The 27,299-nt window shown below is 45.1% G+C and overlaps 1 protein-coding gene across 1 annotated transcript; it reads right to left on the reverse strand.

Moving 5' to 3' along the window:
• Window positions 1-946: 946 nt before the first annotated feature.
• Window positions 947-25,373, reverse strand: LOC135105234 (zinc finger CCHC domain-containing protein 24-like). The gene is made up of 4 exons (XM_064013411.1): window positions 24,560-25,373; window positions 18,433-18,685; window positions 16,255-16,550; window positions 947-13,120 (listed from the first exon to the last, which is right to left on the reverse strand). Exons 1-4 carry the CDS (start codon window positions 24,881-24,883, stop codon window positions 13,007-13,009), a joined length of 987 nt encoding a protein of 328 aa, XP_063869481.1. The 5' UTR covers window positions 24,884-25,373; the 3' UTR covers window positions 947-13,006.
• Between the last annotated feature and the right edge of the window lie 1,926 nt (window positions 25,374-27,299).

Raw genomic sequence — 27,299 nt, forward strand, 5'->3', positions numbered from 1 at the left:
GGGGAATGAATAAAGAAATATACCTACTTTTTTATCTTTTTTTTTTTTTTTTTTCTTCCTGGTTAGCGGAACGACATCGCCATCAGGACCTAAATGTCAACAGGATATCATAACCGAAGGGGATGCTCTACATTTGCTGTTTCCGGCCATGCTCTGGTTGGAATGATTAGGGTTTTCAAGGAAGCTTTCATTATGCCGGCGGTGATTTAACAAAGAGTCTGCCTCGTCAGTAAGAAAAGCATCTGTCCTGTGGCGTGCCGTCCGTCCCCTCACCTCACCTGACGCGGCGACTGGACACTGACTCGCTGCCACCTGTGGGGCGTCACCTTGTTGTTGTTGTTGTTGTTGTTGTTGTTGTTGTTGTTGTTTTTGTTATTAATATTATTATTATTACTATTATTATTATTATTATTACTGTTGTTGCTGTTGTTGTTGTTGTTGTTGTTGTTGCTGTTCTTACTGCTACTGCTGCTTTTACTGCATCTGAGGCTGCCGCTACTACTACTACTACTACTACACCACAACTACCACCAACACTTTTGCTGAAGATGGAGAAGAATAAGAAGAGAAGAGTCCACCTTTGCACTACACTACTACTGCTATTACTACTATTACTACAAATGAAAATGATAATAATAATAATAATAATAATAATAATAATAATAATAATAATAATAATAACAATAATAATAATAATAATAATAATAATAATAATAATAATAATAATAATAATAATACACCACCACCACCACCATCACAAGGAGAAGAGGAGTCCATCTTTGCACTACACTTTATTATTAAGAGGACACGGAAACACTACAGCGGGAGTTGTTAAGTACAGCAACACTAGTACAGCCGCAACACAGACCAGGCGCCGTCTCAGCTCACCGAACACGGACGCCGAGGCACACCCATTAGCATCGTTTTTTTTTTTTTTCGTTAATAATAATAATAATAATAATAATAATAATAATAATAATAATAATAATGCGACTCAACGCATTACTAAGCTACAACTAATAAAGGGGAAGGACTATTAACATAATAATAATAATAATAATAATAATAATAATAATAATAATCCTGCAATTTTTACTCAGGAATCCACGAAAAACGTTGAAATAAAAATAGCAATCTGATTCTTCTCTCTCTTTTTTCCTCATATCTCGAGGCCAGCCAAAATTTACATATCATTTTCTTCTTTCTTCTTGTAATGGCGGATACGTGCCTATAAGTATATATCTCATCCCATACGTGGAGGCGTGAGGCAATATTAAAACTTACAATTAAAAGAGAAATAAAAAAAAGAAAGAATAACATCATACTTCTAACATACGTACATAGTAAGGCAACCAAGACAAACTTAATAATAATGTAATGCTTAATACTATACAAGTCTCTCGCTCCGTCATTCTCTCCATCGGAATGACTGGCTCCCCAAGATCAAAAACAGGATCAAGACAGAGGCACATCACCCATCCCCCCCTCTCACACCTCTCCCTCCTTCCCATCCTTCCGTGTACATTAACGTCACACAACCATCACCACCACCACCACCATCACCACCGCTGATATCACGCCATACCACAAAATAATAACAACGATAATAATAATAATAATAATAATAATAATAATAATAATAATAATAATAATAATAATAATAATAATAACAATAATAATTAATCATAAAGGCATTGGAAAATTATATGAACTAAGAGTTGTTCTTTTATTCGATGAAGGGAGGCAAGATGATAAAAAATTAAAAGAGGAGGAGGAGGAGGAGGAGGAGGAGGAGGAGGAGGAGGAGGAGGAGGAGGAAAAGGGGAAGTAGGAGGAGAAGGAAAAAAAAAAGGAGGTGGCGGTGGATGAAGGGGATGAGGAGGAGGAGGAGGAGGAGGATGAGGAGGAGGAGGAGGAGGAGGAGGAGGAGGAGGAGGAGGAGGAGGAGGAGGCGCCCAAAAATAAGGTGTTCTCAGAATATCACCCACCACGTGAGGCCTGGCAACCCGTAACACGTTGCCTCCTCCTCCTTCTCCTCCTTCTCCACTGTCACGTTAAAGGGAACTTGCCGTACCCTTCATTTTCCCCATTCACTTAAATTCTTCTTTTCCTTTCTTTTTTGCCTCTTCTCCCCTCACTTATCTTCTCCCTTGCTCCTTTTTTTTTTTTTTCTTTCCTCCTCCTCCTTTCACTTCATTTCATTTCCTTTGTTTTTTTTTTTTCTCCTTTCTCTTCCTTTCCTTCACTTCACGTGTTTTTTTTTTACTCTCTCCTCCTCTCACTTCCTTTATCCTTTCACTTCACCACCTCACCCTTTAGCTTAACCATTCCTCCCCTAACCTTTCCTATCTCCTTCTCTGCACTAACTTTCCAGCTTAACGTATGCATAACTTAACCTAGCGCTTCTCACGCCAGGCATAAACAGCCCGCCTTCGACTGCTGATAACTTAACATCTTCACTGGAATAACCAAAGGCACTAGATGAAAGCCTTGAAGTACCCCGCCAGGCATCCTCCCTTCTCGATATCGGGGTTGGTTTTATTATTTTACTTTCTAAATGCAAGAGGAGCACTGGTCTAGGGCAACAAAAGTGCGAAAAAAAGGGGCCACTAAGGTTCCAGTCATTAAAGAAACGTCAAAAAGGATCATTCAAAACTGGATGTGTCTGAAAACCATCCTCATGAAAGAGTTCAAGTCATAGGAAGGAGAAAATACAGAAGCAGGCAGGGAGTTCCATAGTTTACCAGAAAGAACGATAAATGTTTGAGAATACTGATTAACTCTTGCAATTGAGAAGTGGACATAATTGGCATGAGAGGAAGTTGAAAGTCTTGTGCAGAGAAGCCGCGGGAGAAGGGGAGGCATGCAGTTAGCAAGATCAGAAGAACAGTTCGCGTGAAAATAGCACTAGAAGATGATGCAACAATGCGGCGATGAGAGAAAGGCTGAAGAGTCATTATTTTTTTGCATCTCGACGCTTCATTAATGGTAGAGGAAGAGGCCGCAGGAGTCGAAGGGGGAGTAGGTTCTAATCCTAATACTGACACGAGTCCCAAATGTGGCGGTAGTGATGATGGTGGTGGTGGTGAAGAAGGGAGAGACTGTAGTTGATGATGATGGTAGTAGTAGTAGTAGTAGTAGTAGTAGTAGTAGTAGTAGTAGTAGTAGTAGTAGTAGTAGTAGAAATAGTAGTAGTAGTAGTAGTAGTAGTAGTAGTAGTAGTAGTAGTAGTAGTAGTAGTAGTAGTAGTAGTAGTAGCAGCGACAATAAAAAAAAATAATAATGATAATACAACTAATAAAAATCATAATTATAATAATAATAATAATAATAATAATAATAATAATAATAATAATAATAATAATAACAACGACGACGATGACGACAAAAGCAACAACAAAATTTTCACGTCACAATCACAAAAGAGAGAGAGAGAGAGAGAGAGAGAGAGAGAGAGAGAGAGAGAGAGAGAGAGAGAGAGACTTAAGACCTCTTTCCACAGCCCCTCAAGAGTGCGTGACGCTGTAAACACGTGACGTCATGCCTCTTGATATGCGTTGCTGACAGGAGCCGTGGAGATGCTGGGAACAGTGGGACGGAGATGAAGGGAGATGAAAGAATATCTAACCTAACGTAACCTAACACAATGCATTATCTTAGGGAGCCAGTCTAAATACTCTGTAATCTGTTGTATGCTAAGTATTCTTCATTTTGTAAGTTCGGTGTATGAAGGAGGGAGGCAAGATAGGGAAGGAATGGATGGAGAGTGAGGCGCTGGTAGTGAATGCCTGCCGTGCTGAGTTCATGCACCACGCTCTTACAACCTTTCTACTTTTCCTTTTTCTTCCTCCCGACTCTGTATTCCGTCGACCCCCCCCCCACCACCTTGATGAGAAAGCAGAGGGTCGGAGTGCGCCAGTTAAGTACACATGCCATTAGTACAGCGCAGTGAGTCTTGGGTTAGGTTGACTTACATAAGGTTAAGTAATGTGTCGTGCTTGGTTAGGTTAGGTTAAATTAAGGTATCGCTAGGTTAAGTAAAGTTAGGTTAGGTTAGGTTCAGTGTTATTAGGTTAGTTAGGGTCACATAAGGATTGGTTTGGTTAAATTATGTTAAGATAAGGTCAGGTTAACCCTTTCACAACGATATGAAAGAATTAACAACACTAGAGGTAATGTATGAAATTTTTACAAGCATCTGCAAGAAAGAGATTGAAAAGAATAGATTTTGCAATTTCAAGCCAGTTTAATGATTGGAGGTGGCTGTGGAACAAGTAACGATGTCTCAGAGTGGTTAGTGATTAAGGAGACATGTGCCAAATAGGGTAGGCTAGGCTACATTAAGGTAAGGTCAGGTTAATTAAGGTTAGGTTTGGTTACGTTAGGTTAGGTTACATAAAGTTGGGTTAGGTTACGTTAAGGTAAGGTTAGGTAAGTAAGGTTTGGGTAGGTTGAGTTGCGTTAGATTAAGTTGGATTAAGTTAAATTGCTAGCAGCGCAGTAGACCTTTAAGTTAGGTTAGGGTTAAGTTAGATTAGGTAAGATTGAATTGGCAGGTTAGATAAGACTGGGTTAGGTTAAGTACGTGGTAGCAGTGCTTCGAGGCGATACAGGGGAGGGAGAGTGAAGCAGCAACAAGGGAGGGCGTAGGGAGAAACACCCTTGCCACGCCTCCCCTGTTACATCCACCCACACGTAGGTACAGCGGCGCCGCACTTGTGCAAGAGAGGGACGGGACAAAAAAGGGACAATACTCACGCTCTTTACGCCTCTGCCTCGCCATCCCCCCAGAAAAAAAGACTCGCATTTCATCTAGTAACGAAGAGTGCAAGTTTCAGATTCCTTACTCATCACTTTTGTTTCACAATCCACTAATTATAGATTTTTTTCTATTGCTACTTACAAATTACAGCTGCTCAAAATAGTGAGAGAGAGAGAGAGAGAGAGAGAGAGAGAGAGAGAGAGAGAGAGAGAGAGTCAAGCAGCTACCTCCTCCTATCACATTGCAATTTCTCGCTTGGTCCTCGCAAAACTCCAATCACAAAACCATTCATTAGTCCCTGCTTTGACTTCTGTCTTCCATTCACATACATGAAGCTCGCTAGACTGTGGCATCACTACCCAAAGGAACCGTACAGAGCAAGAAGGAAAGATTAGAACACAAAGACCCGTGCTTTGAAACACCTTGAGCTCTCCCTAATAGTAACTGCTTATAAAAGTCCACAAAGATTATTAGTCAGGTTCGTATGGGTGTTCCTATTTCATTTATCTCTTTTATTCTTATTATTGGGTTATAGAATGATGAAGACACCTTAAAACACTGACGTTACTTTCTCACAATAGTAGCAGCCTTCTTCTTTTCTTTTTTTTTTTCTTTTCTTTTTTCACGTCACCCCTACAGCACAAGGCGACGACCTCCCTACCAGCATTCACGACCCACCCACTAACCCACATAAGGCACAACGGTGACAGCCAACGCCGCAACGCAACAGCAAGGTACTAAGGTCACCCTGAGGCGTTCGTTTGTTTACATTACGCGCCGTCGCCCCCCTTAGCCAGAAACATGCAGGGCGAGACGGCGTAGAGTTTTCCTCTGAGCCTCCTTTCCCTCTGAGCCTGACTGTTTCTCTCTCACCATGGGAAAGAAAGGTTGTGAAATGACGGAGTAAATGCCTATTTCACACGTGCATTTATTCATATTTCTTCTTTGTCAGCTATATTTATTGATTTTTTTTCTTCGTATGGTAAAACAATACGGTAAAAAGAGAGAAAAAAAACTATAATGAAATAAATAATGCTCATGTGAAAGGATATTGTAAAAAGAGTGCGCAAATGAAGCGAGCCAACATAACATGCATTCCAGTGAGAGAAACATGGGATCAGGTATTGGGAAATGGGGTCACACGTTTGGAAATAGGATCAAGGGGAATTCGTTTGCTTAATCGTATCTTCATCAAGGAAGAAAGGAAAGGAAAAGAAAAAATTATCTCCTAAACTCATGTCAGTAATGGGCTTAACGGTGTAATAGGAAAGGCCATCGTCTGCTTACAGTCTACCTCAACAAGAACATGACCAACGAACATCACTTATTATTACTATTTAGTGGCGGGGGGCAGCAGGATAGGGGAGGGAAGGAAGGGGGAGAGGAATGGAGGACAGGAATTATATGATACGTCTCTTCATTACGACTACTACAACTACTACTACTACTACTGCTACTACTACTACTACTACTACTACTACTACTACTACTACTACTACTAGGAACAAAAAAAAATGCTGACGCAATATTAGGCAACTAAGAAGAAGCTTCTATTTTAACCTAACTCAGGTGAGGAAAATGGACAGCAGAGGGATAGGACGAAGGATGTGCTTTCTACTGGCAAGAGAACATGGCAAAGAGAGGGATAGGGAACAATAAGTACAGCACACCACACACCGCACGCTGCCCCACCGCCTTGGAAATGTTTGAGCTTTGACGAGGAGCCCCGCGCCCTGGCAGACTCTCGCTCTCTCTCTCTCTCTCTCTCTCTCTCTCTCTCTCTCTCTCTCTCTCTCTCTCTCTAGTTTGTTCACTCCATCGGTCTATTTCTACAAGGCATGGTTGTTCGAGTGTGCATAGTCCGCCTCTCGTGTCAGGTTTCTTGTTTTCATGATTTCTGTTTTTTTTTTTTTTGTGTGTGTGTGTGTGTGTGCAGTGTAACTCTTAAATTAAACTGTCTGCCTTCCTCTCCGTGCCCTGTGTGAGCTTCAGTGTCCTTCACTTGTCCTGCCTCTCAGTATCCTTTCCTTGTCCACACTTTTTTCCCAGTGTGGCGTACAGTACCCATAGCAGTGGCAGGGTAGTCTCTCTCTCTCTCTCTCTCTCTCTCTCTCTCTCTCTCTCTCTCTCTCTCTCTCTCTCTCTCTCTCTCGCTTTTTCTTTTTTTTTTCCATTACTCACACAGCTTCCCCCGCTGGCTACTGGCCCTGAGCGAGGTTGTATTCTTATCAAGTAATACTCAGTGCTTATCCTAAGGATCCAAAACTCGTGAGATCAGAACAATATTCTGAAACACATCTGCGCCGCATCCTCACTACATTCAAAACGCTCTAATTAAAGTCATACGGGTTTTTAAGAGTGTTTTATGACTCTAACGACAGATTAACAAGATTTCTATATCATCAATAGGAGAAACACTCTTGAGAACTCGGCTAATCACCTCCGTGGCCCCTGAAGATTGTCGTGATGAGCGTACAAAGCGTTGCAGAATACGGACCACTATACTAGTAAAGCAAGGAAGGGTGAGCAGCTCAGCGTGACCCCTGCTAGAGGCGGGTTACAAGTGCACATACAAGTAGTGTCTTTTCCTTGTGTCCAATGTAAGTACCAGTGCCCTCACCCGCCACCCACTCACCAACGTACTGTTAAGTGGAATGCCCGTGCAATACACATGCAATCTGTGCGTCAGTGTTACATACCCTGACTGACGGGAAGCGTCCGTTCCGCATTCAGCTAGACTGTGCGTATAGCCGTACCCTGCCCGCTGCCTGCGTACCCTACTTCCTGCTGTACCCTTAACTCTGATGTAAGGCCCGTATTCTGCAACTTTTTATTGTATTTTCTCCCTCTATAATGAAGACTATTAGCAAAGACCACAGACTTGAATATCCAGACTCTCTTGAACGTTTATTATTATTATTATTATTATTATTATTATTATTATTATTATTATTATTATTATTATTATTATTTTCATTGACGATGCAGAATCCGAGTTGAACTATCACTAGGATCATGAAGATGCCCTTGAAAATCTCAATAACATCCACTGGAGCCTCTGAATGGTAGTCGAGATAAGGCGCAGAAGAGTTTGTGAATACGTTGCATGAACACATCACCCTGCCTGCCACTGCCAGACTTCAACCCCGTAGTAGTTCAGCGGCGGCCCGCGACACAAACTTCTCAATATGCCTAGTAAAAATTGGAGTCAGAATTCTTAAAGTGTCATTGACCGCATGTTGCTTCCTTGGTGTGCGCATTACTAAAGTCAAGAGGATGCGTACACAGTCAATCGCGTCTTGATATTTCCATGGTACGCCGCTAGGAAATCAGAAAGCAACGACTATCAAACATCAGGATCTAGTAAAGAAAATATGGGGATTTCCTTTGCGCACAATGGCACCAAGGCATGTCAGATGAAAGATCGCAAAAGGCGCATGTTAGTAACGCATCTGCTTGCTAAAGGAAAACATACTGTTCTATCTGTGGAGATTCAAATTCGCACGTCGCACAGATACACGTGATGTTGGTGCAGCGAGAGGGGAAACAGGAAAAGGCGGAGCAGAAGGGTGGGTGAAGTCGGTCAGATGGTTAATTTTAGCCTTGTTACTCCCCTCGGCCGCAGCACATATCTGCCTCCGCCACCGCATGTTTACAAAAACTAGTCCCTCAGACGCCCCATCAATTTGGTGGGGAACCAGTACGCATACCATCCTCCTTCCCCCTCTCCCCCCATACACACAAAGCATATTGCAAATTGATGAGTGACATTTCATACATCTATTTACAGAAAGTGTTCGTGCGCCGTGCTGCTACTGTTGTCGCTACTGCCTTAAGTACAAAAATCTGACCACGTATTTTGAAACGCTGTATTCTCTCGTACGCATTGTTTTCAAATACCACAGCGATAATTAGCCGGGATCTTATACCTGTTTTTTTTTTTTTCACTGATATTGTAAAAATCCTCGTTGAACTACTACCAGTATCATAAATGCACCCTCGGGAGCGCTAACAACTTCCACTAGAGTTTGTTATAAGTAGTCAAGATAAGACACCTAAATGTTTGGCAATGCCCATGATCTTTGGCAACCCTAATCAAGTTGGCGGTAAAGTTTCAGTTTCGTCACGGTATTTGTCTCCATTACAGAAGCGCCTCGCTGTGCGTCAGCCAGCGGGGGTCCTCACTCCATCGCTGAGGTCACGGCGGCACTGAGAAGGGCGGAGGACACTGTGACCCAATATAATATGTAGTGCCCACTTGTAGTGTGTGTGCGTAAAGGAGAGAGAGAGAGAGAGATAGACTAATCATAGCATCCAAGGCAATATGTTCCTAAGAGAGAGAGAGAGAAGAGAGTAATCATAGCATCCAAACCAATATGTTCCTAAGAGAGAGAGAGAGAGAGAGAGAGAGAGAGAGAGAGAGAGAGAGAATGTTCCAAGTTGAGAGAGGGTGCCTCTTTAACGAAGCGTGGAGCATAATCGTGTTTACGGGTGACGTCACACGAGGGGGCGGGGCAACCCAGCACAAGCGTACGCCTCGAAAACAAACAGTCACTTCCACACAAATGCCGTGCTGCCTACATCATCATCATCACTCGAAATATACATATGAAATAAAAGAACCCCACAAAATTACAAGTTATACATAAATGATACAGTTATAGAGGCAGCCATTCACCCTATATAAGTACGTACTGTAATACTCGTACATACATAAGCCCATTACTAAAACATAAGGAAAACACCCGAAAATTTATGATAACAACGAACGCTATTGTGAAACCGCAGCTAAGGGTGAAGAAGAGTAGAGATAATAATTGTTGTTGCAATGAAGACACAAACACACACACACACACACACACACAACTGCGAGTATTTATATAGGTCAGTTATTGTTGCCACGTTAGTCCATGCTACAGTCAGCCAGTTGTCCTCCTTTGCTGTAAGTAAATGTTGAACAATAAAGAACATGAAGAATGACTACCTTTAACGAGCATAGCTAAGCCTGGTTAATTTGCTAAGGAAAATACCCTATAATGTTAATAGTGACAGCAATAATAATAATAATAATGATAATAATAATAATAATAATAATAACACCATTGCTCAGCTTGGCGCAGTGCAAGGCGGGAGGAGAGTAGCGAAAGTATTGCACGTTGTATGTATGATGTACGATAATTAGTATTACCACACGAGGTTGACAACAAACATCAGCCTTACACTATATTACAGTACACTCGACAGGCTACAGGCGGACAAATGTATTCCAGTCCATCACCTCTTGTGCATCCACTACCACAATCACCACCTCCACCTCTGTGCCGCGCCTCGATTACTTTTAAAAGCCTCCAGTTGAAATGACAATGGTTTTTAAGGGTGTTTTTACGAATTTAGTGATAGATTGATAAGATTTATGCATCATTAACAGGATAAACACTTGAGAATTCCGGCTAATTATCTCAGTGGTCTTCGAAAGTAGTCGTGGTGAGAGAACAAAGCGATCTGTGACACACACACACACACACACACACACACACACACACACACACCTGGACCTGGACCTGGACCTGGAAGCAGCATGTCGCCAGCACCATAAGATCAGCTACCTACAGGCTGTACATGCTGCGCAGACTCAGGTCGCTGGGGACGCCGACAGATGAGTTAAGGGAGATGTACCTTACCTTCATCCTCCCCAAACTCATGTACGCCTCCCCAGCGTGGTCCTCCTCCCTCACACACACTGAACAGCTACAGCTAGAGAGTGTGCAGAAAAGGGCGTGCAGGGTCATCCTTGGCCCTGCATACACCATCTATGAAGAAGCCCTGACCACCCTGAGCCTGTCCAGACTATCCACCAGGTACCGAAAGGCTCTGGAGAAGTTTGGAAGGGGACTACTGCATCATCCACGTCTCAGAAACATGCTGCCGCCTGACGCACCTCGCCCGACCCGTGCCACCAGACACCACAACAAGATAACGCCCCTAAAGGCGCCGCGCACGGACCGGTACAGACTCAGTGCGATTCCCATCATGGTGCGAGCCATCAATCAATAGTCCCTTCTAGATTAGACTTACCTTTAGGATTAATGTTAAGTATTTCCCCACCCCCTATGTACATTTTCAGTTTGTTAACTGCCTAAATATTAAATCGTTTATTATTATTATTATTATTATTATTATTATTATTATTACACACACACACACACACACACATTCTTTCCGATAATTTCATGCATGCATTGTGTACTTTCAGTATGCCATGACCGCATATTAGTACTGTTAATTTGCTTCATATTTCAGTTCTAGTAGGCATACGTACGGCTGTCTGATAACCATGCATGGAGGTACTTGTGTGTGTGTGTGTGTGTGTGTGTGTGTGTGTGTGTGTGTGTGTGTGTGTGTGTGTGTGTGGACAAAGGACTAGGATGTGTTGTTTACTAGTAGGTGATTACAGGGCCCATATTCAGAAACGCTACGCTTTCTCACCACGACTATTTTCTAGAGCCACAGAGATGGTTAGCCGGCTTCACAAGAGTGTTTCTCCTGTCGATAATGTAGAAAAAAATTTGACAATCCGTCAAGAGAATCTTAGAAACAGCCTTAAAATTTGTGTAGTTTCAACTAGAGTCTTTTGAAAGTAGTGGAGGAGTGGCACAGTGTTTCAGAATATGGGAGGCAGCGATGGGGTACTTGGTCTGTGTGGGATGAGAGACGGCAAGACCTGGCGGGGGGGAATAAGAGGATGAGAGCGGTGCGGTTGATTCAGGTCCCGTGTTTCCAGACGCCTTGTTCTCTTACCACGACTGTTTCCAGAGGCCACAGACATGACAATGATCGGGCTTTCATTCTGCGTTTGCCTTTCCCACTGACGATGCAGAGTAACTGCTTTATCGCTATAAACGTATGAACACATCTGAAATCCCCCATTAGCTTCCACTGGAGTTTGTTAGAAAGTAGTCACGAAGTACGGGTAGTTGGTGTTCGGAGTTCCGGGCGTGATGGATGCACAAGAAGCAGATGAATGGACAGACGGACGTGCCTGAGCCCAAGCGAGGATCCTTATGCCACTACTAGCACCAGTGTTCAGCACCGCCGCCCGCTAAGTGCTGAAGGGAGTCCCTCAGCTCTCGGGGCGGCTCCTAATATTATGTACTTCAAAGAGAAAACGGAGATGAAAAGAAATCGGGAAAAAAAGAAAAAAAAAACTCAAAATGCATGAAAACGCCATAGACGCCTAAAGAGCAGTTCGGCATCCATGAAAAGAGAGATAACAAATACAAGTCAGTCTACCTTAGTGTAATATTGTACAGTCATGCATGAATATCGTACACAGCGACAGATCTACAGAAACACCACGAGCAGCATTGCCCAAGGACAGCATATGCTCGCCCGGCTTCCTCCTCATCGACATATTCGTCTTCTTGATAATGATAATAATAACAGCGATAGTAATAATAATAATAATAATAATAATAATAATAATAATAATAATAATAATAATAATAATAATGGTTATTATAGTAATAGTAATAATCATGGTAATAATAGTAATAAGGCAGAGAGAAGCACTGCATCTCTTCCAAATGGCAACACACACACACACACACACACACACACACACACACACACACACACACATGACCATTACATTCATTTACCTATAACAGGTCGTTAGTAATAAAGATCATAACTATCGTATATTTCTCGTTCTTCAGATATATATATTTGAAAACTGCAGCGTCGTAGAGAATAAAAATGTTAATAAAAAAAAATAATAATAATGTTACTACAGACTTGCTCAGATCGAAGCGCACCAATACGGCCGCAACAGACGCCTCACACACTGCCTGAGGTGCGGACGCCGTCTGGACGCCATCTTGACACTTCCAAAATTATACAGAAAAACGAAATATTCACTTGTGTGTTTACCTCCGGCAGGGCGCGCTCCTCTCACACACGCTGATTGCTCGAGCCTCAAAGAGAGAGAGAGAGAGAGAGAGAATCGCCACTTGCAAAAAAGTGAATAAAGTGAAATAAAATAAAAATAGCTAAATAAAGTATTTTAAACTCAAGGTGATGAAGAAGGAGAAAATCTACAAAAATAAAAAAAACAGAGAGAGAGAGAGAGAGAGAGAGAGAGAGAGAGAGAGAGAGAGAGAGAGAGAGAGAGAGAGAGAGAGAACTCGCCGCGTATCAGTGAGGCGGAGGAGGCGGACGTCGAAGAGGCTGGCAGTCGGCGCGGCGTTAGTTGACCCTCCTGCAGTAGTACCCAAGACTCTTGCACTTCTCGCACAGATGCTGGGGGTGCACCTTGGACTGGTCTGACACGTCCAGCCCGTCAGGTTTGTCCAGCGGCCTCTGCAGGGGTGAAGCAGGGCGTGAGGATGGGAACGGAGACAGAGAGGCAAAAAATATGGATGTTATTGGGCAGAGAGGCACAGGCAAAGTGAGGATACAAGGGAGAGAGAGAGGTAGGGTATAATGACGGCTATTGTACAGAAGGAACCAGGGTGAGGCAGGGTATAAGGATGACTGTTGGGCAGGGAGACACAAGCAGTGGTAAAGCAGAGGTGATGTATGGTATTATGGTGTTTGGCAGAGACGTGGAGCAGAAAACAAAATGAGCAGAAAGAGAGGAGAGACAGAGAGAGAGAGAGAGAGAGAGAGAGAGAGAGAGAGAGAGAGAGAGAGAGAGAGAGAGAGAGAGAGAGAGATGAAGTAATGTGGCAGAGACAAGGTGGAAAGATAAGCCTGGAGAAGTAGCGAGGCATGCGTCAAGGAAAGGAGGGCAGGGTATGCGGGAGGCGGAGGCAGGTCAGGGCACAAGGCAGGCCTATAGCACCACATGGTAAGCAGAGGGGAGAGCCAGAGCAGGGATGGACACGTAAGGAGCTAGAACCATATTTTGAAACATATCTGGCCGCATCTCCACTACATTCAAAAGCCTGTAGTTGAAGTTACAAGGGTTTTTGAGTTTTTTTTTTTTTTTTTTTTTTTGACAGATTAACATGATTCCTATACTATGAACAGGAGAAAAACTCTTGAGAACCCGGCTAATCATCTCTGTGGCCTATGAAAATAGTCGAGGTGAGAGAGCAGAGCATTTCTGAATACGGGTCTTAGAGAGGGGCAGGACGAGAGGCAGGTTGGCAGTGCGAGGGAGTGAGGCACGCTAGTAAGAGCAGCAGGTCTCGTGTGAAGAGTGCATAGAGGAGGTGCTAAAAATACCCTGCCAGAGAGGACGACTCTTGCTGCCTGCCTGCTCGTGGTGGTGGTGTTGGTGATGGTGGTGCGTGTCTACTCCATGAAACTCCATAAAACAGTTGTGTCAAGGAGAGAAAGCTTGTCATGAAAGAGATCCTCCCTTTCATCCCTCCCTCCCTCCCTTCCTTCCCCTCTATCGTGCCTCCCCTTCTCCTCTAGTACACATCCCACAAATGTACTTTCCTGCTAAATAAACATCACTTTCCTACGCCCCCCCCTCCTTTTTTTTTTATTCTTTCTTGCGTTGAGTGCCTTAAGAACACCCCTGATGCTTGAGTCACCCCTACTGCTGTGTGTGGTGGGGGAGGGGGGGTAGCCTCCTCATCCCCCTTGCAGTGAGGTCGTCAAGTACTCGTACGTACTGAACCTCCGTCCTCTTCCTCCTCCTCCTTCTTCTCCCGTCCACATCCGCCTACACATCCCTCGCTTCCCTCAAGACCTAAAGAAGCTTTCTACATTTTATTTTCACCAAGGCTGGCGTCACACTGGCTAAAACTTAACGAGTCTGAGCTCCAAGTGGCAAGATTCTGCATCATTCAGTTATGTATATATCTTTTTTTCTTTCTTTCTTTTTTCTTTTTTTCTTTCGTTCTCTTTCTTTCTTTTTTTCTCTTCATACGGTTATTATGATTATATATAACTTTCTTTAGGACTTGACACACAGAATATTTTGTGTCTTCAAGCAATGTCTTTTTTTCATCTTTTTTTCTTTCTTTCTTACACTCGGATTAATATTGCATATTTTGAACCTGATTAGCGGCGAGGTTGTGCTGGTGAGCAGCGTATATTTTGCTGTCCTACTGGCTGTCGCTGCACTTTTATCCCACGAGGCAAACAGCGAGGAAGTGAGTGGCAGTCATTCCATTACTGCATGGCGTCCCACCCACGACGGTTAGGCAGGAAAAAAAAAAAAAAAAACGTGTGTGGGTTCGGTCATGACTGCTGAAAAGTTCCTGTATTTGGTCTATCAAGTGGTGGTAGTGGTGGTGGCGGTGCCTGGTATTGGAGCTGCATAGGACTCGTCACCTCGCGTCACTTCGAGTGTGTACGACCGCGGCGGCTCCTTGTCTCTACATCTGACTGTGGTTGAAGGAATTCTAATAAACATAAATAAATGGATAAATTGAATTTTTTTTTCCAGCAATTTGACACCACAAACTAGAAATATAATTAACCGTTTTTTGATGTTTGGATGTTGCATCGCTCTCCCTTTTTAAATCAATCAGCAGTGTTTCGTAATAACGGTACGAATTTCTGTGGTCTTTTTGAAAGCCTCAGGAAATTGATTGAAAATGTAAAAAGAAACCAAGGAGTCAGGAAAACTAACCCCGGCATAGTCACCAGTTTTCCCTGTGGCTGCTGCAGAGGTGCTGGTTCGCTTCGACTCACCCACAATCATTTAACCCAGCACACCCTTCCTGTACTTCTAGTAAGTGGTAAGTGGTAGCAACAATGCAGTACACTCACGTAGCGCGCGCTGAAGCCAGTCACGTCTTTCACCTCTAGTCCTCACACTCAGTCACTTCCATTAATAATACTAATAAATAGATAAAAACAAATAAATAGATAATAATGATAACAGAATTGCCTCAGTACGAGCTCCACGCCATAATGGTGTGTAATCTTTCAAAATATCCTTTAAAGGTATGTACACTGACCTGAAAAAATACACAGAAGGAAACACGTAATATCGGAAGTGCCCGCAGGGACTTATGCAGTTGTATCTGGTTATTACTTACTGTTTTATGTGTTTATGAATGAAGTATATGTATCTTTGTAATAGTGTGTGCATTCTGCATTCTAAAACTTCACTGACGATATCTGGCTATTATCTACTGTGTTACCTGTTCATGCACAGAGTACGTACATGTAACATTCTTTATACTCTGCATTCTAAAAACTTCTCTGCACGAAAGAGCAGCTCACCGAGTGTTCGTTGCTCCACGCCGCCCCCTGCCAATCGCTGGCCTGACCTCCGCACTCCAGCGTCAGATCAAGGCACCACGCACCACAATCTCCCTATTAGAACTCGTGCTTGTCAGTTTTTGCCTTGTGTGCAACGCCACCTCATATGTCACCCTTGCCTCTGTCACTACTCTGCCCTTCCCCTAACCACATCCCCTTGCCCAGTAACCCTGCTGCACTCCTGCCCTTCGCTTCCCCCCGGTTTAGCACCCCCCCCTCTCTTCCCCCGTCTCGCCCGCAGCCCCGCGTGGAGGGCCACCCACCTGCTTGTGAGGATACACGTTGATGCGACACTTGATACACTCCTGGCCGCAGTTCGCCCACGAGTTGCCGCTCATCCACTTCCTCTTACACTTGGTGCACCGAAACTCCCCGAAGCACCTCTTCTTGCCCTGGTAAGGCGTGAGACCCTCGCCCTTGGGCCGGGCCTGCGGGCACTCCTTGATGTGGTGGCCCTTCTTGAAGCACAGGTGGCACAGGTAGTTAGGCGGCAGCTTCCTCCCCTTCACCTTCTTGTCCAGCCCCAGGGTCAGCTCACTCAGGTGGTCTGCCAGCTCGCCTGTCGCGGCACGTCAGGTTAAAGGTTAGCCTCTATGTAGCAACAGCTGACCCTCGCCGCTGTTACGACTCTATCCTACCTTTAATCCCACCCCTATCCCTTGTCCGGCTACCCTGCATGCCCCACTCTGCTATGTTTGTTTTTGTGTCTGGCTTTCCTAATTTATCAGAGCCAGGACTTTGGTGTTAGCATTTGGGAATCGTTGACCTGACCTCGGATCCTAACCTCGGACGATCCCAAGGATTCAAACCCATGCACCTGAGGATCCATGGGCCCCCAGGCGCGCCCTGCACCAGTGTACCAAGGCGGGCCCTACTTTTTTTTACTCTGCCATGTTTTCTATCATTTTCTTTATTTGTATCCTCCCTCCTCCTGTTTTTCTTGTTCCTCCATTTATGTATCTTCCTCTCAATCAACTGTTGAATTCAGTGTTGCCTCTATGCACTGTATGGCTGTTAGCGTGCCTCCCTTTCCTTATCTTATACATCCTTACCCTATCAGGCCCCTCACTGCTAATGGTAATGGTAGCTTGTCATCTGCTGTTTTATCAATGATCCTAGACGAATATTACTGAACAAAGATATGATTAGCTACTGAAATGTGTGAATTAATCGACCACTCCTGCTGTCGTGCCAAATTGTAACCCTAGACTCGCACCACAACATTAGAGATTAACGTCTTGAACGCGGTGGCAGCACTTTCATGTTCTTACTTGAGCTAAGACTAGATGCTTTGAGTAAGTTCTGTGGCAACTTTCTTGTATACAGTCAGCGAGTTAAGTATTATGCCTTGTAATATTCTCGGCTGAAAAGTCAGTAGTTTCATGCAATTCTAATCTATAATAGACTATTCTAATAAGTTCCTAGAGGTCACCCAGATACTAAGTGTTAAAAGCAAGCCGTAGCTGGACGCATCTATTCATAAGACACCGCACGTACTCACTAGTGTCGAAAGTACGTCAGCTCAGAATACAAGAGCCAAAACTTTCAGTATTACCAGCGAATAACATAATGAGTATTCGTAATGTAGAATGTACTTTCTCACTTCTCAGTGTTAAAATAAATAATTAAATACATAACCCAAAATGTGCTAATCTGGAACAATAAAGAACTAGATTCTGAAAAACTTCTGCATCGCACCTCCATCACATTCAAAAGGCTCCAGTTGAAGATACATGGGTTTTTAAGGGTGTTTCTTTTTTTTTTTTATGGTTCTAGTGACAGATTAACAAGATTTCTACATTATTAACACAAGAAACACTCTTGAGAACCCGGTTAATCACCTCTGTGGCCTTTGAAAATAGCTGTGGTGAGAGAGCTGAGTGTTTCAGAATACTGGCCGAAATGTAGGCAATGTGATCACCGAATCTCTGCGGTGGGGGCTGTGGCGGTGGCGAGGGAATCGTGTTGAGCCCTCCCGCCAGCCTTGGCCTCGTATGTGGAGGTGTTTGTTTGCATTGCACTGATCTGTTTTGTTTGTGTTGCTGAAGTAATGTTAATGTTAGTGTTCAGGAATGTGTAGTGAAGGAGCTTGGCTTGGATTACCGAGAGTGTGCTTTCAGACCAGCCAGTGTGTGTGTGTGTGTGTGTGTGTGTGTGTGTGTGTGTGTGTGTGTGTGTGTGTGTGTGTGTGAGTGGGTGTGTGTGTTTGACTGTCTTATCCTTGAGACAGAGTTGTGTGAGGTGCACGTGATGCATCACACACAGGGAAGAGCGGCGGGACGTGCCCCAGTACCGTGCAGTGGTGGGCGGTCCTGGTGTAGTGGTATTCCAGGAAACAACCACCCACACCGCCGCCCACACCACCTCCCCCGCACTTCCCCGTGGTGAGTGTGAATTGAAGTGCCTTGCCCTTCAAGCGGTGCCCCGCCGCGCCCACTCACCAATGCTGCCGTTGAGGCTGCTGGTGACGGGGCTGCTCAGGCCGTTGGTGTAGCCTCCGTTGATGGCGGTGATGGCGCCGTTGAGGGAGGTGAGGGCCGAAAGGTCACCAGGGGAGAGGCCGGCCAGCCCTCCCAACAGGCCGCCCCCTCCCCCACCCCCCAAGAGAGAGCCCAGAGCGCCCCCGCCGCCTCCTGTACCTTGGCCCCCGCCGGCGCCGCCGCTGCCGCCCCATCCCCCCGCCAGCACCTTGTTCTGAAAGGAATGGACGTGTGTTCAGTTAAGTGGAGACGCGTGGCGGCCGCTCCCTGCCGCACACAATGCAGCATTACTCGGCTGACGGCACTTGACGCCTTCACCAGCCACCAGCCACCAGTCAGGCCACGTGGCTGGCACCCTGGCACCCCTGATAACCCGACCTGCCACACACCGGGTCTGACCAGCGTCATGCCATCATGAAGGCCAGGAAGTGACTGCTCTCTAGTCCTGGCGCTAGCAGCAACAGTAGACGTGTGTTGTGCTGCCACGGCGCTCACGGGAGTGTCTGAGGCGGCGCCGCTGCTTCGGAACAAATTCTCACTTCATTTACTTGCACTTTGTTTCATTCACTTACCTACTTGATTCATTTATTTCATTCATTACTTATCTTGTTTCCTTTTTAATTTGTCTTATTCATGAACCTTATTTTTATATTGGCTTCATTCATTTCTCTTATTCACTCATTTATTTACCTTTCTTACTCATCTATCTTATTTATTTATCTTATTCATACACACATCCCATTTATTTCTGTCATATCACTTCACTTCCCCACATCTCATCGAAATGGAGGGAGGAATAAGTAACGATTCCAGTCACAAATAAGGTTTTTTTTTTTTTTTTTTAATATAAGGTGTTATTCCTGCCTCCAGGTTTGTTACACCCTGCCATGCATGTGTTCAGCGGTTTAATCATTCATTCATTCATATTTCGTTACTTTATTTAATTATATTTATTTCCCTTATTCATTCATTCATTTTCATTTATTTTATTTTATTTTTTTCTCAATTAGTGGCTAAAAAAGATTATATATATATATATATATATATATATATATATATATATATATATATATATATATATATATATATATATATATATATATATATATATATATATATATATATATATATATATATATATAAACGTTCCCTCCTTCGTTATGTCTATGATGATTATTAAATTAACGAGTCACAAAGAAAGACTACAAAGCTACAAAATAACAATGCGTAAGCAAAGGATTTGTGTTTGAAATTAACCAATGAAAACAGTATTGTGAGACGCCTTGCTTTCCCATTATGCCTATTTCCAAAGGCTACAGAAGTGATTGGTCCAGATGATGATGATGATGATGATGATGATGATGATGATGATGATGATGATGATAATGATGAATTTGTCAAACTATCACTAGAATCATGAGAACCCACTTGAAAACGTCAATCCACCAGTCAAAGTAGTCGGAAAAGAACCTGGACACTTATCTGGAAATTGTTCTCTCATGACATGGGGACAAAGCTAGAGAAGCGAGACTGAGGTAGCTTAGGCATGAGAGGAAAGACGAGGAGTGTGTGGGAGGAGGAGAATACTGGAGATAAAACACCTGAGAGAAGGTTTGCGGATGCAGTGAAAGGAGACACGTTTATAATGGGTGTGACTGACGAAGGTGCAAAAAGTTTTCTCACAAGGAATATTTTCAGAAGCCACAGAGATGATTATTCAGATTCTCACAGTTGTTACTTTTTTCCGACATAAATGATATAGAATCCGTGTAAAGTATCGTTGCAATTATGAACACGCACTTGAAAAGCATTATTAACATCCACCGGAACCTGTTGAGAGCAGTAGAGACGAGAGAGCGGCCTTAGCGGTATTCTCTGCAAATGAGCATGCCATTGCTAAGTTTTCTATTCTCCATACTTATAACTTATCGACTAGTACAGCGATTCCAGCTCTTTACAGTGTCACTACCACAACGTCATTCGCCACTCCTGCACTGTATGCACCACACATTACCACACCAGACATGCGTGCTCTGTCCACAAGGAAAAGTATACATACACTTTTCTATATAGCTACATGATCTTCATCATAAAATATCGTTAGTGTAGAGAAATGTAGTTCAGTCAGAGACCACAGACAGCATCCATCCATGCATCTTACTCTCTCTCTCTCTCTCTCTCTCTCTCTCTCTCTCTCTCTCTCTCTCTCTCTCTCTCTCTCTCTCTGGACCGTATTCTGAAATACCTGCGCCGCACCTCCACTATTTTCAAAAGGCTCTAGTCTAATTGAAGTGACACAGGTTTTATAAAAGCATTTTTTTTTTTTTATGGTTCTAGTAACAAATTAACAAAACTTTTAAATTACACAGAGAAAAACACTCTTGAGAACCCGGCTAATCATTAATGTGGCCTTAGAAATTAGTCGTAATGAGAGAGCTTTTCGGAACACGTGTATCTCCCTCCTACCGATCTTCTTCCCGGGAAGGAGCCTAGCAAAACACTACATTGTGAGGTGGCCACGCATGAGTCACCGCCACGCTCGCTGTGCCCGTAGCCTCGTGTCAGGGATGCGAGGTGCTGGCGAGTGGCGAGTGAAGACGCGTACGAGATGCCATCAGTCTGGCCAGCCTCACCGCACCACACCACCTGATTCTGGCACCAACAGCACTGTATGTGTGTGTGTGTGTGTGTGTGTGTGTGTGTGTGTGTGTTTATCTGCGCTAGCCTCCCTTCTGTCTTCGGGCTGTTCCCGTCAGGGGTCGCCACAGTGGATCAACCTTTTCCAACGTGTTAAGTCTTCTGCGACTTTTTAGTCATATCCATTACAAGCGTGTCTTCTTTTATAGCAGCCATGAACCTTCTTTCTCTCAGGTCTTCCTCTGTTTCTCCTGCCGGGTAGATCTATCTCCAGCATCCTCCTCCCCACATGCTCTTCATCGTCTTTCTATCTCCTCTTGACACAACCAAATCACATCAACTCAGTCTCGCCTCTTCTTTCAGGTCTTTCGCTCTTTTTCCTGCCGGGTAGATCATCCTTGTCTCTCCTCTCTTTCAATCAATGCATGCTTTTTTTTTTTACCATTCACTCTTTCATCAATACCTAATGCATATATCACTATTGGAATAACTATACATTTTAAGTGCCGTTTAGGCATCTTCCTTTATTTTTCACTCTCATCTCTCTTTTGAATCCCATCAGATATATCCAGTTGCTCTTCTCCGACACAACAGTAACTCATGTGTGTGTGTGTGTGTGTGTGTGTGTGTGTGTGTGTGTGTTCAAGGTCCATGGGTGGTGCCGTGCCGTCGCTTTTCTTAACACAAGGTCGCCAAGAAAGCCACGCAGATCCAAGAAATAAATCAAGATCAAGATTAAACAAGTCAAATGGAATCAGTTAAGAAAGGCCGTATTTCGAAACACTTCTTTTCCTCACCCCCTCATCTCTCTCTCTCTCTCTCTCTCTCTCTCTCTCTCTCTCTCTCTCTCTCTCTCTCTCTCTCTCTCTCTCTCTCTCTCTCAATTCTTGTTAAAAATACTATTAACAACATGAAACCACTCTTGAAAACCCGTATTTCTTGAACCTGCTGAAAGAGGAATACAGAATCCTTGTCACTGGCAACATCAAAACACTCTTGAATACCCGTACAACTTCCACTACATAGAGCCTGATGAATGGAGTCGAGATAACAAGCCGAGGTGTCTCAGAATGCTTGAGCGTTCACCAATCAGCCAGGGTGACACAGGTGAGGCTGGGACAAGGAAGTGTGGTGACCGGGAGACCTGGCTGACGAAGTGGTGACGTGTGGTGACGGACACACACACACACACACACACACACACACACACACACACACACAGAAAGAGAGAGAGAGAGAGAGAGAGAGAGAGAGAGAGAGTGTGTGTGTGTGTGTGTGTACGTAGTTAATTAAGACAAACATGCTTCTAAGGTTCGCCCCACACGAGGACACGCGAACACGGTAACACTGCCATTGACTGACACTCTCACTCGATAGCGACACTCTGCATGCACCTTACACACATACGCCTTTCACTCAAAACTCTAAACTAAAAATGGCAAAAGGGGAAGGCATCTTTTGAGGCGACAAATTTAAGTTTCCGTGAGTGTATTCCTGTTCGTGATGTCCAGCTATAAACGTGACACAACATTACAAACATTACACGCTGCGAGCACCTTACACACATACGCCTTTCACTGACTTCAAAGCTTAAAACAGTAAAGAGAAAAGACATCATTTGAATGTATAAAGTTGACATTTCCGTGAGTGCATCCCAGTTTGCGATGCCCCAGGTGTGAAACCGGGCCTGCCCTACACAGGTGACGCGCCGCTCTGCTCTGCGCAATCACTCACGAAGGAAGGATCTCCATGATGGTGATGATATGGTGATGATGATGATGATTATGATAATAATGGTGGTGATGGTAATAATAATAATAATAATAATAATAATAATAATAATAATAATAATAATAATAATTTAAACATCACGCTTTGTTTATCTCTAAGGACGCGACATAAACAATGATCTAGTTTCTTGTAACACACACACACACACACACACACACACACACACATACACACACACACACACACACACACACACACACACACACAAATCTAATGAAAAATAAATGTTTAAAAATAGATAAAAATTCATCACTCATGAACACCACTGAGGATTGAAAGCTGGAAAGACAAAACATGGGTACAGTGAGACCTGAATGTGTGTCTGTGTGTCTGTGTGTGTGTGTTTGTGTGTGTGTGTGTGTGTGTGTGTGTGTGTGTGTGTGTGTGTGTGTGTGTGTGTGTGTGTTATCCGTTTGCTGGTCTCACAACACAGCCAATCATTCCCCGACAGAAAGAGCTCAAAGTTGATAGTGGGCAATGTTTGGGTAGGACTGAGACCACTCACACGCCACACATCGGGACAGCGAGGCCACAACCCCTCGACTTATGATCCATATTTTGAAACGCTTCTACGCCGCACCTCCACTACATTCAGAAGGTTCTGGTTGAAGTTACACGGGTGTTTAAGGGTGTTTTTGTTTATGGTTCTAATGACAGATTAATAGGATTTCTATATTATTAACAGAAGAAACACTCCTGAGAACCCGGCAAATCGTCTCTGTGGCCTTTGAAAATAATAGTGGTGAGAGAGCGTTTCATAATTGAGGCCTACATTCTGTGCCTACTTGCTGCTGGTGAACAAGGGCTACACACTGAGAGGCTCCTCCACCTGTCTCGCCCTTTGGCCTCGCCGCGCCCGGGACTCGAACCCAGGCCTTCTCGGTTGTGGGCCGAGAGAGAGAGAGAGAGAGAGAGAGAGAGAGAGAGAGAGAGAGAGAGAGAGAGAGAGAGAGAGAGAGAGAGAGAGAGAGAAAAAAAAAATATGTAGGGAGCAGCTGGTTCAGTCATCTGGGCCAGCTGTCTTCTCACCATTCTGGGTCAAAGAGTGTCTGCACCGCTCGTTCCACACACACATACACACACACACACACACACACACACCGCGTAGTGTAGTGGTTAGCACGCTCGGCTCACAACCAAGAAGGCCAGGGTTCGAATACCGGGAGCGGCGAGGCAAATGGGCGAGCCTCTTAATTTGTAGCCCTTGTTCACCTCGGGATATAACCCAAGGGGTTGTGACCTCGCTGTTCCGGTATGTGGTGTGTAAGTGGTCTCAGTCCTACCCAAAGATCGGTCACTATGAGTTCTGAGCTCTTTCCGTAGGGGAATGGTGTGTGATCACCGTAGGTGAATCACACACACACTACTACTACTACTACTACTCCCTCCCTCAGCAACTCCCCTCCCCCACAGGACAGGAATGCCTGTCCTGATGGACAGTGCCATCCCCCTTCAGGACAGGAACGCCTGTCCTGATGAACAGTGCCAAACACCCTATATTTTCACTTCTCATTCCAGAGTGTTCTGCCGCATAGATCAGGGAGGGGAGGGAGGGAAAGAGGTAGGATGGGAGGGGAAGCAAGATATCGCTGCTCAAGTCAAGACCATTGCTGTGTGTCCTCAGCACGACACACTTGTTGGAGGCTAAACCCCAACTCACCTGGGAGGAGTGAAGCGGAGGCTGCTGAGCTCCGGGATGGGCTACGGCAGCTGCGGCTGCAGCCGCGGCGGCTGCGGCAGCCTGCTGCTGCTGCTGCTGCTGCTGGTGCTGCTGCTGCTGTTGCTGCTGCTGCTGTTGTTGGTTATGGTGGTCAGCGAGGGTAAGATAGAACCAATTAAGGAGCTGAGCAGGGGCGGCACCAACACCCAAGCCCCCACTGCTCCCCGTGCCGCCTCCAAGCCCGCCCTCCAAGCCGCCGCCCATTATCGAAGTGCCGCCTCCGCCGCCCATGGCCGCCCAGTTCTCAGGGGGCGCCGGCACCATCCCGTCGCAGCGCCGCCCTCGCTGAGGGGGCTCCTCGCTGCAGCGACCGTGCGGCCAGGCTGCCCCCCGCCCGGAGCCTCTCCGGGGCTCCACAGACCCGTTCGCCAAAGAGCCACGCGGCCCCTGAGAGCCACGCGGCTCCTCACTCAGGGGCTCGCTCACCCACGCTAGAGGCCCTCACACTACGGCGCCCAGGAGCCAGTAGGCGCCTCACTAACACACACTCGATCACGCGGTGCCTCACTCAACACGGGACGGATCACCTCGCACCACAGTCTTGGGTACACAAAGGGAGTCCTGCCCTCCCCCGGGCATGGCACTCCTTCCTCCGTGCCCCTGGGTCTTACATGGCGAGGCTCCGGCAGCAGGGCGGGGATGCACTGCGCTGGCAGCAGGGCGGCGGTGACGGCGGGGCGGGCGAGGGCGGCGGCAGGGCAGGAGAGAGCGGCAAGACGAGGGGCCACAGTGGCGGCTCCGTCTAGAATGCCCCCGGGCATCTGGCACTGACATCCCCCTGGCCCCCTTCCCCTCACCCTCACCCTCACCCTTACCCTCACCGACATACCGAGCGTCGGCCATCTCGCCCACACACACACACTCACACACACACACACACACACACACATGATACAAGACATACATGCTTAAATATTTATGTGCATGTACAGTGCATGCACACACACACACACACACACACACACACACACACACACACACACACACACTGCCTTAGGGTTCATTACTGACACAACAGCAGGAGAGTCAGGGCATGGAGGCAAGGAGTAGGTGTGAGGTAAGAGGCATGACGAAGAAAATATAAGGAGCGAGGGGTACCATGAGATGAGGGGAGGACCCAGTGAGGGGGACATGAGAGACGGGAGGGAGAATATCACACGTGAGGGACGAGGGGGCAGGAAGACAAGGCATTAGGAGGATGAGCCGTGAGGTGAAGGAGAGAACATGGCAGGCAGGAGAGGTGAGGGAAGGGGAGGCATGAGAGGTGAGGGTGGGTCATGAGTGGTGAGGGAGGCAGGCGAGTATTTTATTACAGCTCCCCTCACTCAAGACGCTCACGACGTCAGAACCGGACTACATCACCCAGTTAGCCTCCGCTCGTGATGCCTGCTCCGCCACTGCGCCCATGCCCCGCCGCCCACACCCTGCACCACAACCCTTAACACACTTATGCCATACCTGACCCAGTATTAAAAGAAGCTATAAAGAGAAGAGTGTCCACTCGTTAATAAACAGTGAACTTTGCCGTGTTTCTTGGACGGAGGACGGGCGGGAGGGAAGGGAGAGGTGGGAGAGGGACAGGAGGGAGAGGAGTAGGCAAAGAGAGAGAGCGTGGTTGTTCTCTGGCAGGAAGACACGTCGTTGCCTCCCTACTCTTCCTTTTCCCTTCCCTCACGTCTCTCACTCTCACTGCCCCATAGCACGTTGCAGTTTAGCATGACACTGCAATGCCGACAGGGACAGTCCACGCCAGACAGCAAGACAGACAGACAGACGAGCAGATTCTTCTTAGCACCGTAAGATCACCACGATAGCCAGCCTGCCATCTTTGAATACTTTACCACATAATTATTTGCTCCTCGTCCGCCAAACTCGGACGACCGCCGCGCATCACGAAAAACAGTCTCATCCCGAATTCCTTTCTGCTGACGTGTTTTATACTTCACAACCTGTATTCTGAAACTTCTTGGGTGCCCGTTTATGTGTGTGCGTGTGTGTGTGTTCTCAATAATGATGCAGAATCCTAGTTAAATTTTCTCTAGAATCATCAAACCACCCTTAAAAATCCCTTTAATTATCACTGGGATCATGAATACACCCTTGAAAGTCCCAATAACATTCAATAAAGCCTGATGAAAGTAGATTGGACGGCGAAGTACGTGTTTGAGACTCCGTTTGTCTGGTGGCCATGTGTGTTTTCTCCTCAATAATGGTGCAGAATCCTTGTGAAGCTGTCACTAAAATCACGAACACCGTTCATGAAAATCCCTGTAACATCCACTGAGGCGCCTGATAGAAATAACTGAGATTGGACGGTGAAACTGTCCACGAGAAGCCGATTAATTATCTTTGTGGCCTTCCTTCGAAAACAATATCCGGGGAGGAAAGCAGTGTCTTCAAAATAGATTTTTTTTTTTTAGATGGGCCATTCCACGAAAGGGATAGACCCAACTAAACTGTGATAATAAATCTCCCCGAGATGAACTCAAAACACCAAAAATAAGAACAGCAAACAGTCCATATTTCTAAGTATTTTGGGTGTCTGTCTTATCAAGATTACTTTTAAGAGGTTGTAGCAGAAGTTAACGAGGTCTTCACGACTTAAGTGATAGTTTAATAGGCCTTCTGCGTCATCAGCGGGAAAAAAAAAAATCAGAATTAGAATCAGATAAATAATCTG

Source organism: Scylla paramamosain, chromosome 11, assembly GCF_035594125.1.
Source record: "Scylla paramamosain isolate STU-SP2022 chromosome 11, ASM3559412v1, whole genome shotgun sequence".
NCBI lineage: Eukaryota > Metazoa > Arthropoda > Malacostraca > Decapoda > Portunidae > Scylla > Scylla paramamosain.

What these genes read in the sequence shown, in the direction of transcription:
- LOC135105234 (XM_064013411.1), bottom strand. Translation starts at nt 24,883, where the DNA reads ATGGTGCCGGCGCCCCCTGAGAACTGGGCGGCCATGGGCGGCGGAGGC. An exon ending in CAGCCTCAACGGCAGCATTG is followed by an intron (nt 16,551 to 18,432) that starts GTGAGTGGGCGC and finishes GTGCCGCGACAG; the next exon opens with GCGAGCTGGCAGACCACCTG. An exon ending in ACGTGTATCCTCACAAGCAG is followed by an intron (nt 13,121 to 16,254) that starts GTGGGTGGCCCT and finishes TCACCCCTGCAG; the next exon opens with AGGCCGCTGGACAAACCTGA.